The sequence below is a fragment of the Archocentrus centrarchus genome, chromosome 8 (genome assembly GCF_007364275.1).
Source record: "Archocentrus centrarchus isolate MPI-CPG fArcCen1 chromosome 8, fArcCen1, whole genome shotgun sequence".
NCBI classification, from domain to species: domain Eukaryota; kingdom Metazoa; phylum Chordata; class Actinopteri; order Cichliformes; family Cichlidae; genus Archocentrus; species Archocentrus centrarchus.
This window is the reverse complement of record NC_044353.1, coordinates 23,538,034-23,552,990: the sequence shown is the minus strand read 5'-3', so window position 1 is coordinate 23,552,990 and position 14,957 is coordinate 23,538,034. Positions and strand designations below refer to the sequence as shown.

The following is a 14,957-nucleotide window of genomic DNA, read 5'->3' as shown; positions in this document are numbered from 1 at the left end:
AGCTGAATCCAGCTATTGAAAACTTTGCATTGCCAAATTTCCTCCCACCGTGGTGGCCTAATGAAGCAGGTGTCTTTGAGGCCTAACAAGGTCTTTTGACTGACCCCCTATAGATTATGTCACACTACAGCTCACAAATTTCACTCCAAACCAGCCTGCTACATTCATGGTCCTACCCTTTCCTGTAATTTATTCAAGACCAGGACCAGAAGCAGAGTGATGACGAGGGGGTGTGGTGGTGTAGGGCAGTGTGCTTGAATATTAGTGTGCTGCCCTCCCCTGCAGAGAGAAACTGTGTCATAATGCTGGACTGCTATTATGATTCAAATCAAGGCTATTGTCTCTGTAAGCAACCAGCTCCACTCTGTGCAAAAGAACAACTGTGGTACTATAAACCGGCTGCAGAAAATAAGTCCACTGCCATAGGCTGAGGAGATGCTGACTAAATTGAGAGAGCTGCACTGATCTGCCCTGTTCATTACACGGGCCATGGGAATAACAGAAATGCCTGCTGTCTATCTGTCCGCTACCATGTAAACACTATTCACTTTCCTATCTACAGTTCATCATCTGTAAACACAAAAACAAACAAGTATGCTCGCACATGGTTGGGCACATTATTGTCTGCTATCATAATACAGAGGCCCCATCTTTATGGACATAATCTTGGAGTTTTGCATTTTGTTGTTTAAGATTTAGATATGGAGCAAACATTTGATTTGCAGTAAATTTATTTATGCCACTTTCACAGTGCATCACCCAATGCTGTAATATAGCCAGCATAGAAAACAAAAAACAAAAGAGACTGTATTGACCTGACTCCTTAAGTTTGTGTAAACACAGGTGTTGGTCTCTGACCTTTGGAAAAGAATTATAGATTAGCACTTTTCAGAAGATAGCGTTGATTTCAAAAGTGTGGGAGCTGTTTACAGTTTTGGCCTTCTTTAGACTATTAGTTGCAACTGTGCAAGGCCTATCAATATAAAATATGAAACATGCCAGGAAAGTTCTCTACTGTTTATAGGTTTAGCCCAGACCTACATAAGCTGCCACAAGCAGATCAGGTCATTACTGCAATGCCTACATACATTTGAGGGGGGTGGGGGGGGAATTATAAAACTGGTGTGTGCGGGGGGGGGGGGGGGGGGGGGGGGGGGGGCAGAGAGCGAGAGAAAGAGCGAGCGAGAGAGAAAGAGAGAGGAGGCGGAGTAATCCCAAACGCTGGGACAGATCGGGAAGGAAAACTTTTTCAAAAGTTTTAGGAGGTGAGAGGAGAATCACAGCAGCCGTGGCCGAGCGGCGGAGGATATTACGGGATTTGGACCTAACGCTACGCTTTCCGGCTGACTTTTTGGAGCTTTTCATGTGATCTTAACAAAGGATGTATTTCTACTAAAAGCCCAACTTGAAACGCTGGAAACTTTTCCACCGAAATGGAAGGGAATATTCCATGGATTCTTTTGCCATTTTTAGTGTTTATGCATGTCTGCGAAGGTAAGTCCTTTTGCCCACTTAACACTTGAGCTCTCAATTCAGATTTATATCCACTGGTAGGCTTGACTGGACTTGTCCGGACAGCCGATCCACCGGCCAGTTCCAAGTAATGAGGTTATCCTTGACTATCTAGGCTACCAGTGAGTACTCTTATGTGCAAAGTTTCTGTTTTTCATCATTTCATTTCGTTTATTTATTTAGTAGTGTCTTCAGAATTTGGTCTAAATAAACTACTAAATAAACGAAGCTGATGTCTTCTAAAGCCCCATCTACCAAAAAGTGATTGCCGATGTTTAATGTGGTTTTTATGTCTAATGTCCTTGTTTATGGTTGTAAATTGGCTGCAGTAGGATTTGTGAAGGAATTATAGAAAACATCAAGATTTTGCCTGTTTTCCTTAAGACTCTGTATCATTATACCTACTATGTGTTCTGCATCATATTCAATTCAGTCCCTTTTGGGCACTTAAAATATCTTCATAGAACTTTTGTGTTATGCTTTTTGTGATTTCTATTGCTCTTTTGGCGAAATCTCTCTTTAAAAAAAAAAAAAATTGAAAAAAAAAAGTTTTAAACTCAGTGAGACTTGTTACCTGCATAAATAACTGGCTGCAGCATCTACCGTGTGACAGAAATGTTCTTTCTAGCTCAGAATGACTTGATATCTTTTATGAGTTATGTTTGACAGATTATCGGTCACCAAGTCATTTACAGCAGTTTAAATACCGACAATCACTTCTTGGCAGATGGTCACTTTTGGACACGACAGCGGCGTAAGTTAGCGCATCACGTGTTAATTATCTCTGCGTGATTAAATCACGCACTGCTGTATAGATAAGCAGAACATTTTTGGAATTTACATCGGAAACCCCTGGAAAGTTTTATTTTCCTCATTCTGTGGGAAACGTCTGATGGCAAAGTGACCAAACCCAGAGTGCGGAGGAGGAATTTAGACTCTGTGTGTGTGTGTGTGTGTGTGTGTGTGTGTGTGTGTGTGTGTGTGTGTGTGTGTGTGTGTGTGTGTGTGCGTGTGTGTGTGTGTGTGGTTTAAACTTTAATCGGACATGAAAACATGCTATCTCCAAGAAAGAGTATTTGTAAGCAGAAGCAACTCACTATTACTGCATGCATATCTATAAAGGAAACGAAAAAGTTTATCTGCTTTTGCTGAAGTAAACACCAGCCATACGGGTGTGTCTGCAAGATGCAACAAGTGGCAAAGGACTGCTATCTGCAACAACGAATTTAGATTAGTTATGTAAATTTGGTTATGATAATTTGCAGATTAAAAAAAAAATGAATTGGTTTTCTAACAAATGTCTTTGATTTCCACAGGGTCCCGCTGCGTGGATAAATACAGACCATGTGAAAATGGAGGGACATGCTTAGATTCACCCTTTCGATGCATGTAAGTGCAACATATTTAAAGAATGTACCAGTATGAGGGCCATTCCTTTCAGCAACGCTCTAACACTTTCCAGAATCAGCTTTTGAGAAGCATTCAAATAAAAGGTGTAAGTTTTGTGTATAAACGGATTTCCAGTGTGATTCTTGGTGTTAAACAATCAAGTGAAAAATGCCCTTCTTATAATCTATTGTCTATTATTTATAACACTCACACAACAGTAGTGAAAGATAGAACAAATTGATTAGAGCTACACAGATGGGCATCAACAAGTCTGGAAATAGTTGGCTGATACAGTCATCTCTTGCACCTGTTAAGGGGCTCAGTTATTCATAAATCACAGCATTATGTTGCACTTGTTGACACTGGTTTTTTTTGTTCATTGTCATTTTGGTGTGTCCTTTTTTATTTGTAGAAGTTTATCTTTTATTAGCAATTAGTATTATTTAAACCCTTAAATAACTTTTTGTAAACAAAATAACTTTTTTGATGAATTGTCTTAATTTCCTATCTGTGCCTGCATTTTGAGCTTTTGCATCTATTGACAATGCTTTTGTTTTTTGGGGTTTTTTTTAGATAGTGAGGGAGGTTGTGTGGGAACCTATTATAATAGTCAAGTTAAATAGTCTACAGTGTCTCACCCTGGGGCCATTTTAAAGAAAGAAAGAAAAAAAAACCCTGTCATTTAGGAAATATGCCTGAGGGGAGTCAGATAAAGGAGATACTGTTAAAACAAAACTTCTTGTTTGCCAGCTGCATCCCTCTAGAACAGTAGATTTATACGTATATTGGTGATGGTTTACTCTACCGCATGGGCCAAAGTTGATCCAATACCATGAATACACCTTTCCAGGACAAAAGCATATCCCCACACATGCATATACCGTGTGTGTGGGGATGTGCGTAAGGTTACACTTGTGCAAAGTTATTGTACTGCCAGCAGAAGTCATTACACACTAGTCAATGTGTAACTTGACTGCAAGTGAAACAAGTGACCACTACCCACATTTCAATCATTAGCTGTGGCCAAAATGGTTTTCATTGAGTAAATGTATAATTTCATGTGGTGTGGACAGAAGTAACACTTACCTACTGTGAGTGAAAAATTAACACAACACTCTCAGTGTTTGGCCTAAGTGTATTAATCTCCAGATTAAGTGTAATCACATCACAGGGATTGTGTTTGCTCTTTTGTTCCTCTAGTCCTTTGTGTTGTGTATGTGTGTGTGTTCATATATTAGATGTTAGTGGTGTGGGAGATGTGTATGTGTAATCATTATGCTGCTACAGTGTCAAGAATCACTAAAAATGACAAGGATAAGATTCTTTTTCTCGTGAAAGTGAACATCGGATATCATACCGCACAACATAGAATGAGTCCCATGGTATGGGAGAGCAGTGGAGAGTGGAGCATGGCCACATGAGAGTGGTCAGACCAGTCCTATGAGTAGTGTAGCCACTCCACCCCTTCCCCTGGGAGCCTACAGAAACAGGAGATCCAAAACAGGAGAAAAGATCCTTTCTTCCACCAGATACCTGGCTGTAACCTGGCACCACAGAACAGGGTTTAGGAAGGCAGAGAAGAAAGGCCACAGCAACGGGAGGCCAGTGTGGAGTGGAAAGAAGCAAAATGCAGAGGCAGATATGTGCTTTGGCATTTGAAAGGAATTTGGAAAAACAGCAGAAAACACTTTCATAAAAAGCAAAGCTGTTCCACAGAACAAGGCATATTATTTTGTGTAGAGAAAGTTCACGTGTCCTTCCTTATTGTCGTGCCATTGTGCTATTTGTTTTCCTTACAGGAAAAATATTCTCAAGTGACTGTAATACAGTGTCTGTGACAGGTGCCATTGTTACTGTCCCAGACACTGTTCCAAAATCAACATATCATCCGTCTTATTTTCACACTATGGCTTTAAAGTGCGTGAAATCTTTTTCCTTCTTTATGTGTCTCTGATCATAGTGGCATCCTCCTCGGGTAACTTTGTAACCAAATTTCTAATGTCAGTTCCGGCTGTTTACATAACTAAGTAAAAGCCAGTCATTGCTTTAGTTTTAATGGGTTAATCATTTGTGTATGTCCCTGCTCCTGTCCTAGGTACTAATTTTTAATAGATCTTGGCAGCAACTGCCATTTTCCATTATTTCTAATTATTGAATATAATATATTAAAACATGACTCAATGCGATGCAATTAAAAATATATATGTTTCATACAGTAATAGCGTGCCAATGTGCAAATCCAGTGTACAAACCACTGCATCATCAAAATCAAAAAGGCCCATATTTAACAATAAATTCAAGCGCTGTGTGGGATGTTGGTCCAACCTCAGAAGTTGGACCACAAGGTGAAAATTACATTATAGTTTTTCATGTCAGGTCCAGAGCTGAAGATGCTTAGAAACAGCACTTCTGCAAACCAGCTTTGAGTGATTGTTGTGAAAATAAATATTTTACATGTCAGCTCTGTAAAACAGCACTTAACATGGCACAGATTTAAAATAAAACTTATCTGGTGATGAGTAGTTTACTCTACACTATTCTCTTTGATACACAATAAATATTCTTCATGATCCTACAAAGGCCCAGAGTTTTGAACTTGACAATGAAGGGTTCATAGTGTCACAGAAAGTGTAACATCTAGGTGAGCAGTCAGGAAGTCTAGTTGAACAGCCTCAGCTCCACCCTGCTTGAAGAGTGCTACAGCAGTATGGCCAGAGGAGAGATAATTAGGCAGATTGGGGGGGGGGGGGGTGTTAATCAGAGGGGATCCAGCTGGAGAGATTGGACTGGGGGTAGGGAATGGGTAGAGGGAGGCTGGCTAGGAGGGAGTGAGGGTGTGGGCGGGGGGTCTGCATATAGGACAGCTGGTGGATGTTGTGATGGTAATCCAGTGAAGTCAGATCTTGACAAAGGGAAAGCATAGGGCCAGGTGCTGCCATTGAGCAGTCAGTCGCCCCCATACTGTGAGAGACAAGCTTGTGGAGGAATGAAGCCGGTAGCTCACAGTCCCTCTAGCACATGTTGCCTCTCTCACACTGCAGCAGCAACTGTGTCTGCTCTTTCTCTCACTGCCTGCCGTCCTTGCACTAGCTACTCATCCTCTGTCTTTCAAGACAGTGGCAGATCGCAGATTACAACCAGCTCTTTCCTCCCTGATCTGCTAAGCTGAATGGAAATAAATATGGAACTTCTCTGCTGTCTGAGACCTGTGTTATAAATGGTTTGCCCTTGGCTTCTGTAGCAAAGTTAGCATATAAATTGTGGGTGTTTTGTTATGACCCTGCAGCAACTCCCAGCCTCTTAAAACATGATAAAGGAGGACACCTTTGACTTTAAAAGGGAGCAGGCTGTCAAGATACTGTGGAGTGCTGTTTCTCAAGTAAAATCTTAGTATCTGCCTACGCTGTTTCACTTTTGGCAAAACAGAAGGCAAAAATGAATAAGGAAGTTTTAGATTTTCTCTGGTTGGGTTAAAAGTCAGAAATTCAAGGAAATGTAGCACATATAAGTAGATAGGACACATATTTTCAAAAGAACACAATTCACTAATAAATGGTAACATACTCTTGAAAAGCCCATATTTACGGACAGACCCTAGCAAAGAGACAGATTATATTATTGGCTTAGTACACGGCACCTTGGGGCTAGTGTTTTCTTTGGTATCTTTATGGTGGATTAGAAAGGAATGCTTAGCAAGATTCCTCGTCTCCCCCGGTGCTTTCAGGTTATTGTCGCTACCTCCCATCCATTCACCCTTCTACCCCCTTTAGGAATGCCAGAGACTATGCAGAGAGTATTCCAGCAGCCTCATTGAAGAGTTTTTGTTTGATTTTCAATTTTTTTATGGTGCCATTTTAGAGGCAAATACAGCCATAACTCTTGTGCTGTCACCACAGGCTGATGAAGCCATTGTCTTGTCATTTTATGGGAAAACTGAAGACACAGTAATGACAAATTACTCAAGAGGATAGTGTTCGTATGTATGAGGAGATGAGTACTATCTGACAAAAAGGTTACACAATCACAGTGAGGAAGATTTCGGTTTGTTGTCCCTTCTCCTCTCTGGGTCATGACTGGAGATTGGAAGCTGTGGTTCCCAGGCCCCCTTAAAGGAAGTGGTGCCTTCTGACCTCCCAGCTACACACATCCTGTCTTATCAGAGAAGCTTAACCAGCTTACTTACTGCACCCATGTCTCCATAATTCTGTCTTCTCATCTTATTCTTCATTTTGTTTAATCCCTCCACGTTGCACTACATGGCCACATTGTTCTACATTTGCTTTATACCTTGTAACTTGGAAGTTTTATCTGAGAATGTGGAATTTAAATTTATATGCACTCTCTTTACACATTGTGTATATGTAACACGTTGGTTTTACCTCTGAAGCAACTTGCTGGAATTTGCAAATTGTTCTTTTTGATGTCTGTGTATGTCTGAACTGCAAGCTTACGTAGGGATAAGCCTGGATGTGAAGTCTCATTGCCTGGCTGTTTGTTCTTATCCAGGAGACAATGACTTCATAAGAGACACTCAGGCAGGTCGGATTGGAATAACTGAAGTCCGCCAGCAAAAAAATTCCCTAGTGTCTCCCTCCCTGTCAGCAGAGGAAGGGATGGGTCCATCATTAAAGGATTCAGGAAAAGGCATTCACTTTTCCACTAAGCATAATTCATACAAACACTTTGATTTCAGCTAGGCAGCATTTTACTAAAGCTTACCTTTTCTTAGTTACAAAAAAAAAAAAAAAATCCATTCCAGAGGTGTCTTAAACACTTTGCCACATGGGAAGACCACTAGATTGCAGGATTTTTGTCATGTGTTTTAGTTTTACTAAATGTTTGATTACTTCATCCTTTTTAAACATCTCTATTGCTTTTTCAGGCAACATATGCATTCTCCTTAGCTTGTCACTGAGAACCACTGGCAGTGTCTCAAATCTTATTTTTTGAGGTCAGTAAGCACGTGAGAGGTTGTACTGGCCTCAGTCAATGCAAGTAACATTTACTGTCATCAATCTTAAATGATGCTGGTGCAGTTCAAGTTAATCCACATCCACTGTGCAGAAAATTCCATGAAATTAAAATAAATTCAATGCAAGATACACTTTTTTTTTTCCTGTTAAGGCCAATTTAAAACAAAACACTGGACAAGTCATTGTAGTGCTTTTTTCATCTTTCTAACATGGGGATGGGGTCTTTCCAGTTTCAAAGTTTTCCAAAAATCTGGTTCAGTTTAGGTGGTTGGGTGGGGTTTTGTGGTTGAGTTCAATAGAGAATGCTTTGAAAGACCTCAACCCTAGGATTCATGCAATGTGGTTTTGGGCAAATGCATTGCTATTTGAAAAATGTGAGGGTGTATTCTTCCAGAGTGACACTAGAAGCTGATTCGATAGTGTGTGAAGTAGTAAGAATTGTGAGCGAGATTTCTGACCCTTTTTATAGCGGTATTAGTAAGCGCTTAGCAACAAGAGTACATATTTATTCTCCCAGTGCAATAGATATGTGTAGTTTTCACTGCCAAGGAAATGTCTGGAATTTCCTTGGAATTCTGGATTTATATTATTATTATTATGCATGATAGCCTCTCACTGTTAAGATACGAGCAGTGAGAAGCTATCAGAAGTGTGAAGGATTCTCTTAGACCTTCTAGCTTTTTAGTCAGATTAATTACTGTGTTTCCTGGAGTAAGTTAAAAGTCCTTCTAGTCACATGTTTAATTTTCATGCTTTGGGGGCTCTGGAAAGCTTCTGGACCTTTCAGTACTTTCATTGTGTGTCTAAGTACAATTGTTGAAACAAACCTTGCCCTTTAGACTGTGAAACAGTCATCCTTTTGGACATGATTGTACTTAATTATGAGTCTGAATTGGCTCAGCACAGCGCTCAGGGCTACCTGCATATGTAGGAGGATCAGTCTTCTGAAGTGCTCCAACTGTCCTTATGAAACCCTGTCTCCCATCACCCCCACTTTTTTCTCACTCTGGCTCTGTCTCACCATGGGTTACTGTTGCCAGGCTACGGCCCAGGGCTGAAAGACTAGCTGTTTGGGTCACTGCCCCCCCTCCCACCACCACCATCTTTCCCCACCCCCCAACACTTTCATTCAAAGAAGTTCTGACTACTTTAGCTCTTTTATTTGGACCACAAAACATTCCCCAACCCCCAATCTGGCTCTGCTGAAAATGAGGGAGCCAAGCTGGAGAGAGCAGAGCTGAGGAGGTTGCTGGAAGGAGGGGGGTGTGGAGATGGGCTCCTGTTGGCAGTGTGGTGTCAGTATGGACTCTTCATAAAGGAGGAGAGCTGGTTCTTGCTTGCTTGTGGAAAGAGGGGGGATGGTATAGGGCAGCTGTGTTGAGAAAATGTTTTAAGACTTTTCCAAAAGAGTCAACTGTGTCTTTATGCCATCTTCAAACTTGGAAAAAAAAAAAAAATGTAAGACTAGCTTTTTTTCATGCAACAAAGAATGTGAAAAGTTGCCCCAAGTCAAAACATGATAGTTCAGTTGTTTCTCTTCCTTTCCATTTGTCTTAGAAAATGCCCCCTGAGATAGGAAGAATCCTTTATAGTTGTTGTTTTGTGGAGCATGACTGTGTGTATGAACTGTGTCAGAGATTATAGCCTCTTTGTTCACAGGTGAGCCACCCTTTGACCTCTGGCTGAGTTGCCGCTATTGTATAGAAGAGGATGAGCTCAGGTTACCCTGCTTCAGTGACCCAGAAAGCAGGAAAACTGGCATTGTGTTACACAAGTAACAAGTGACAAAACTTACATAAATCAAATGATTTTAGTCATGGGATCACCATACGGGATAAAGAACAACTCTGAAATCACAGCACACTGACTGAATCCTGTATTTGAAATGTTTTCTAATCATTTGCACTTCAAGCACTTCATTAAATGTTTGACAAAGCTGCTATCTCTTTTTTCTTTCTCATATAATTTCCTCAGTGGATCTTCTCTTTTATGCATTCATGATACAGCCAGAGCCTGAGGTTGTTTGTAAGTTTCTTTTCTTTGTGTTTGGGTGTGTAGTGATTGTTGCATGTGTTTGCTTTGTTGCAGTGGTGCCTCCATCTAACAGTCTTGAAAGTGTTTGTTAGGAGGAACTGTTAATGCATGTATTTGTGAAGGGTGAGCGTATCTTTTGAGATATGTAAAATGGATTGTGTTGCGTGCGTGTGTGTGTGCGCGCGTGCCCTTGTGTGTTGGTTACAGGGCTAGTCCAATGGGCAAAACAGCACAACTGTTTTGGCTTAAAGTCTGGTGGAAGAGGTAAATGCTAGACAGCCAGATTGACAGATGTGGACAGCTGTATGGTGTCAGTATTGCAGCTGGTAAAAGCCTTCATATGTGTTGACAAGAAGAGATCACCCACTCTGCCCGTCTCTCTGTTGCACCCAGAGACCTCTTCCTCATCTGCTGTACTCTCTTCCTCCAAGGTCAGATGTTGACACTCACTAAGTATGATTCAGGGGCTCATTGCACAAGAGCAAACTGCACCTGCCTTTCACATCCGCCACAATTAAAGTTGGGCTCACGCAAAGGCGCAGATCCTGCCCTTCTGTTCCCATAGGCAGTGGAATTCACAAGGTTATAAAGAGCCTGATAAGAAGACTTTTCATAGTGATGTGAAAACTAAACCAGGACAAAGTTGCATGTCTCTCACAGTCTCTGCACTGATAGCACTTTGATTTGTGTGTTATGGGAGTAGCATGTTGGCAGTGAGTCAGGTCTAGACAAAAGAATGTGTGTTTTGGCTGCTTATTTCAGTGCACATTTGAAAGGGAGGACAAATAATTTATCAGGCACTACTACTATCGTAATTTTTATAGGCCCACCCACACATGCACTTGTATACCTGTATATTATTGCACACACACAAATTAACACAGCTACACTTTATTCTCATAGCTGAAAACACATTAATTCCAAATAAGTATTTTCATCTCTATATAAACGTACACTTTGAGACACATTACTTCCTGCAGTGAATAACTCAGTCCAGTTCTTGCCAAAGAGAGTGGTGATGATCTTTGAAGAACAATGCCTGTTAAGTTTCTGGCTTTTTGGTTTTCATCAGCAGTCAAATATGGCTCCAGAAGAATTTGACTGCCAGTCTGTGTTGTTGTATGTCCCTGTATGTTTCAGCTCTAAAAGCAATTTTCTTCATCAGTCCTTTCAAAGACTGCTTTGTGCCACATTTGTGTTTCATTTTTAGTGACACCCTAGATTCCAGACATAGTTAATTTGCCTCTAAATAAACCCAGCCAAGCCATGACAAATAGCCATGGGAACCATGGGTGGGGGGTGGGGGTGATTGGTTGGGTGTCAGGCTTGCTTGTTCATCTGTGAGGTTACTATGGCAACAAGAGTTGTGCATTAGGAGTGAGTACTGTGTTTTCAGAGCAAAGGACCAGGGATTACAGGAAATATGACATGACATTCTTGCTGGACCAGACTATTCTTGTTTCCTCTTGATCTCTCTCTACAATTGCACCTTCTAAAGACAATCTCTCCTGTGGAGTAGCCCCTCCTCACACTCTGTAGCCTGAGTGACATTATCATCACAATCAAACAGGGGACCCTCTAACATCTGACCTCTCAGCGCGTGAGAGGAGCAAGATGTGTTTAAAGGAAAGTTCGTGTTCATGGGGGCTTTAGGAGTAGTAAATGTGCAAAATCTGTCTCTCAACATGGGCGCTTAAATATGGCTTCACTCTTCCTGAACAGGTCTCAGTGCCTTGGCATTGTTGGAAGATGTCAGTTCCCTGTAATATTTTAACAATTAAATTCAATATAGTGCCAAACTGTTTCTTTGGAAACATCTTTTTTACATTCTTGTGGATAGTCTCGTGTGCCTTCATGCATAGCCCACTACTTCACAACTGCCTTTGGAAAGTTTGAGAAAAAAAATCAAACAAAACTGAGAAACCTTAAGTTTTTTTTTTTGTTTTTTTTTTTTGTTTTTTTTTCCACCAATGTAGACTGGCCAAAAACAAAGCATCCTTTTTTTTTTTTTACAGAAAATCTAGTTCTGGATCATTTCCTCCGCAGCCTAATTTGAAGCAGCTTCAGCCTCCTAGCCAGGAGTGAGAACATTTTAGGCTCTTTTTTTTTTTTCTTACAGTGGTAGTGCACATAAAAAAGTAAAGATAAACCTAAACAAGTATAGTAAGGGTGCTCCTTTAAAAGAGAACAGATGAAAGCCCATTTTTGATCCTGCCCAGGGGTTCCTCTCTATTGAAAGAGATGACAGTGCCCGAGGGTAGGCCAGAACCCAGCTGTCGCTGCCCTGCCATCAGAATCAGTCTCTTTGAAGAGGGTTCCTGTCCCCAGACAAGGGCTTCACTGTGGGTGTAGAGTTACTAGTTCTCCAAACCTTGTCTAAACTCCCATAGGACCTCTGTAAAGAGCAATGGGAAACCCTGTTTATATATTTATCTCAATTTCTTTGTGCTGCATGTTTAGGTTAAGTTAAGCAATGTCTACACAGCCTGAACAGAGAAAAGGCAGCACATTTGCAGAGCAGAATTTGTTTTTAGTCCTCCACCGTTGTCTGCACAGGATGTATTCAGACACAGGACACCCCTGTATAGCCAGTACTCACACCTCAGTCCCAGTACAAGTACTGGAAACTTAAAAATGTACCTTTGGAATAGTTAAATGAATATCACCATAGACAGCTGTATTTATTAAAATAGGAACAACTGAAATGTGTACTTGTGCTTAGAATACAGCCACCAAGAGGACAGTTAAATATTTCATTTAAACACCACAGCTGTTTCTCCTATCCAATACAAGAGCACTGTGCACAGCCTTGTTTTTCCTCATGTCAGTATTTGTTGGCAGTTGTTAAATTTCCAGACTGTCTCTGGGTGTGTTCTTTTTCATATATGGGAACAGAAATAAGAACCGGGGTGTGGAAAAACTGTAGTAGTGGAGAATGTTAGCTGACATTGAGAAAATTAGGTTTTCCAGCTGAAAATAATAGTGTGACTAATTAAGTCAATAACACACATGGCCCAACGCCATCTTTTTATTCTATTTCTATTCTTTCTTTGTGGTTGTTCTACATGTATGCAATATCCTGCTGAGGCCTTATGTTCTCTGCAGTGGTCACAAAAAAAAGTTAAATCGAAAGATACTTTTTTCCTCAGTTCTCAGGAGGATTTAAGAAAATAAAATTAAAAAAAAAATATCCTAAAACAAAATCATTCCAGGGAAAGAACTATTACTCAAGGTAACAGAACTTGCTTAAGTGTCGCTGGGTCCAGATTGCCAAACCCAAAGGATGATGGAAACTGGGCTACAGTTGCCATGATTTAGCAGCACTGTCTTTTCTGCTCTAGTCTGTCAGTTTTGTGACCTGTTTTGACCTATAGGCCACATCCTTATGTGTGTACGTGTGTGTATAGATGTCGTCCCGGATTCATTGGTCCGCTCTGTCAATACCTGGATCCCTGTCATCGATCACAATGTCAGAATGGAGCAGCGTGCAAGAGCCAGGTGGTCAATGGTATCCCACAACACACTTGTGTGTGCCAGAGAGGGTTCAGAGGTATGTCTAAAAGAATGCGTATGTACTGGAAAGATCAGATCTTGTAAGTTAAAGTCAAAAGTACTGAATTGATTTCTATTCACTATTTAATTCCCAGGCCAAGACTGCTCCCTCATTGATGCCTGTGCCACAAGTCCCTGTGCCAATGGAGCTCGATGTGTCAACTGGAATAACCACTACAACTGTTCCTGTCCACCCGGCTTCCAAGGAAAGACCTGCCGCAATGACATCGACGAGTGCCGCAAGCCCGGTGTTTGTCTCAATGGTGGAATCTGCATGAACACCTATGGTTCCTTCCGCTGTCAGTGCCAGCCAGGCTACAGCGGTCGCACATGTGAGGTGTCCACCTTGCCCTGCGCGCCATCTCAGTGCCTTAATGGCGGCACATGTCGACAGACCAGTGACCATTCCTATGAGTGTGCTTGCCTACCAGGTAGAATTTCTCTTTAGCAGCAGAGTAGAACACACACAAACTGCTTTTCCACTTCTGCAGGCAAACAGATTTTCTCAAACCAGTGACGTAGCTATTGGTGCTGTTGCTGATATTTTATATCTTCTGTCTTATGTCAGCTTCCTGTCTGCTATTAATAGCTTGTAATAGTGGATGGATTGGTGGGAGAGTTAGAGGCAGCCAGTCTGCACCCTTCTCTGCTCTCGTCACAACACAAGGAATTTATTTTATGGGCTTTCTGGTTTCCCACTGGGAGCTGACAGGAAATGTCTTTTGCCAGAGAGGAAGTCATTGAAACTGTGAGAGATTATAAAACAAGCAAACACAGAGGGGGGTTTTGACCTCTGAAGCAGGCAGGAGTCAGTGCTGTTGCTGACATTATGTGGGAAGATGTAAACAATCAGACACGCATTGAACCCTTTTACTGTCCACAATGCTCACCACCTTCTGTTGTTAGGGTCTGCAAGAAGCATGTGTTTGCTACTGTATCTGTGTGTGTCACAACTCATTTGTCTCTAAATTTATCTCAGGATTCGAGGGACACAACTGTGAGAACAATGTGGATGACTGTCCAGGTCACAAGTGTATGAATGGAGGAATATGTGTAGATGGAGTTAATACCTACAACTGCCAGTGCCCACCAGAATGGACAGGTATAGCTCTTCAAATGAACTTTAAATAGATATCATGTTTGTATACATCACGTTTGAACCCATATGTCACCTACCCACCAGGACAATACTGCGCTGAGGATGTGAATGAGTGTCAAATGCAACCCAATGCATGCCATAATGGGGGTACTTGCTTCAACACCATTGGTGGCCATACTTGTGTCTGTGTTAATGGTTGGACTGGAGATGACTGCAGTGAGAACATTGATGACTGTGCAATAGCTGTTTGCTTCAATGGTGCCACCTGCCATGACCGTGTAGCATCCTTCTTCTGTGAGTGCCCCGTTGGAAAGACAGGTAAGTGGGTTTTTCTGTCTGCCTGTTTGGCCCTTTTAATCCTGGATGATAAATTGCTGATATATGTGTTCTTTCTTTGC

General features: G+C 41.4%; 1 protein-coding gene across 2 annotated transcripts in view; it reads left to right on the top strand.

The window, feature by feature from the left end:
• Window positions 1-1,248: 1,248 nt before the first annotated feature.
• notch3 (notch receptor 3) overlaps window positions 1,249-14,957 on the top strand; it is a 29,488-nt gene continuing 15,779 nt past the window's right edge. The window contains exons 1-6 of one of the 2 annotated variants that reach the window (XR_004020272.1): window positions 1,249-1,494; window positions 2,829-2,901; window positions 13,316-13,458; window positions 13,556-13,891; window positions 14,440-14,562; window positions 14,644-14,877. Coding sequence is in view for 1 of the 2 variants with exons in the window: in XM_030735177.1 (XP_030591037.1) it covers window positions 1,434-1,494; window positions 2,829-2,901; window positions 13,316-13,458; window positions 13,556-13,891; window positions 14,440-14,562; window positions 14,644-14,877 (970 nt within the window). In the remaining variant the exon portion in view is untranslated. The remainder of the gene's footprint in view (window positions 1,495-2,828; window positions 2,902-13,315; window positions 13,459-13,555; window positions 13,892-14,439; window positions 14,563-14,643; window positions 14,878-14,957) is intronic. The other variant, XM_030735177.1, reaches the window with a different exon arrangement.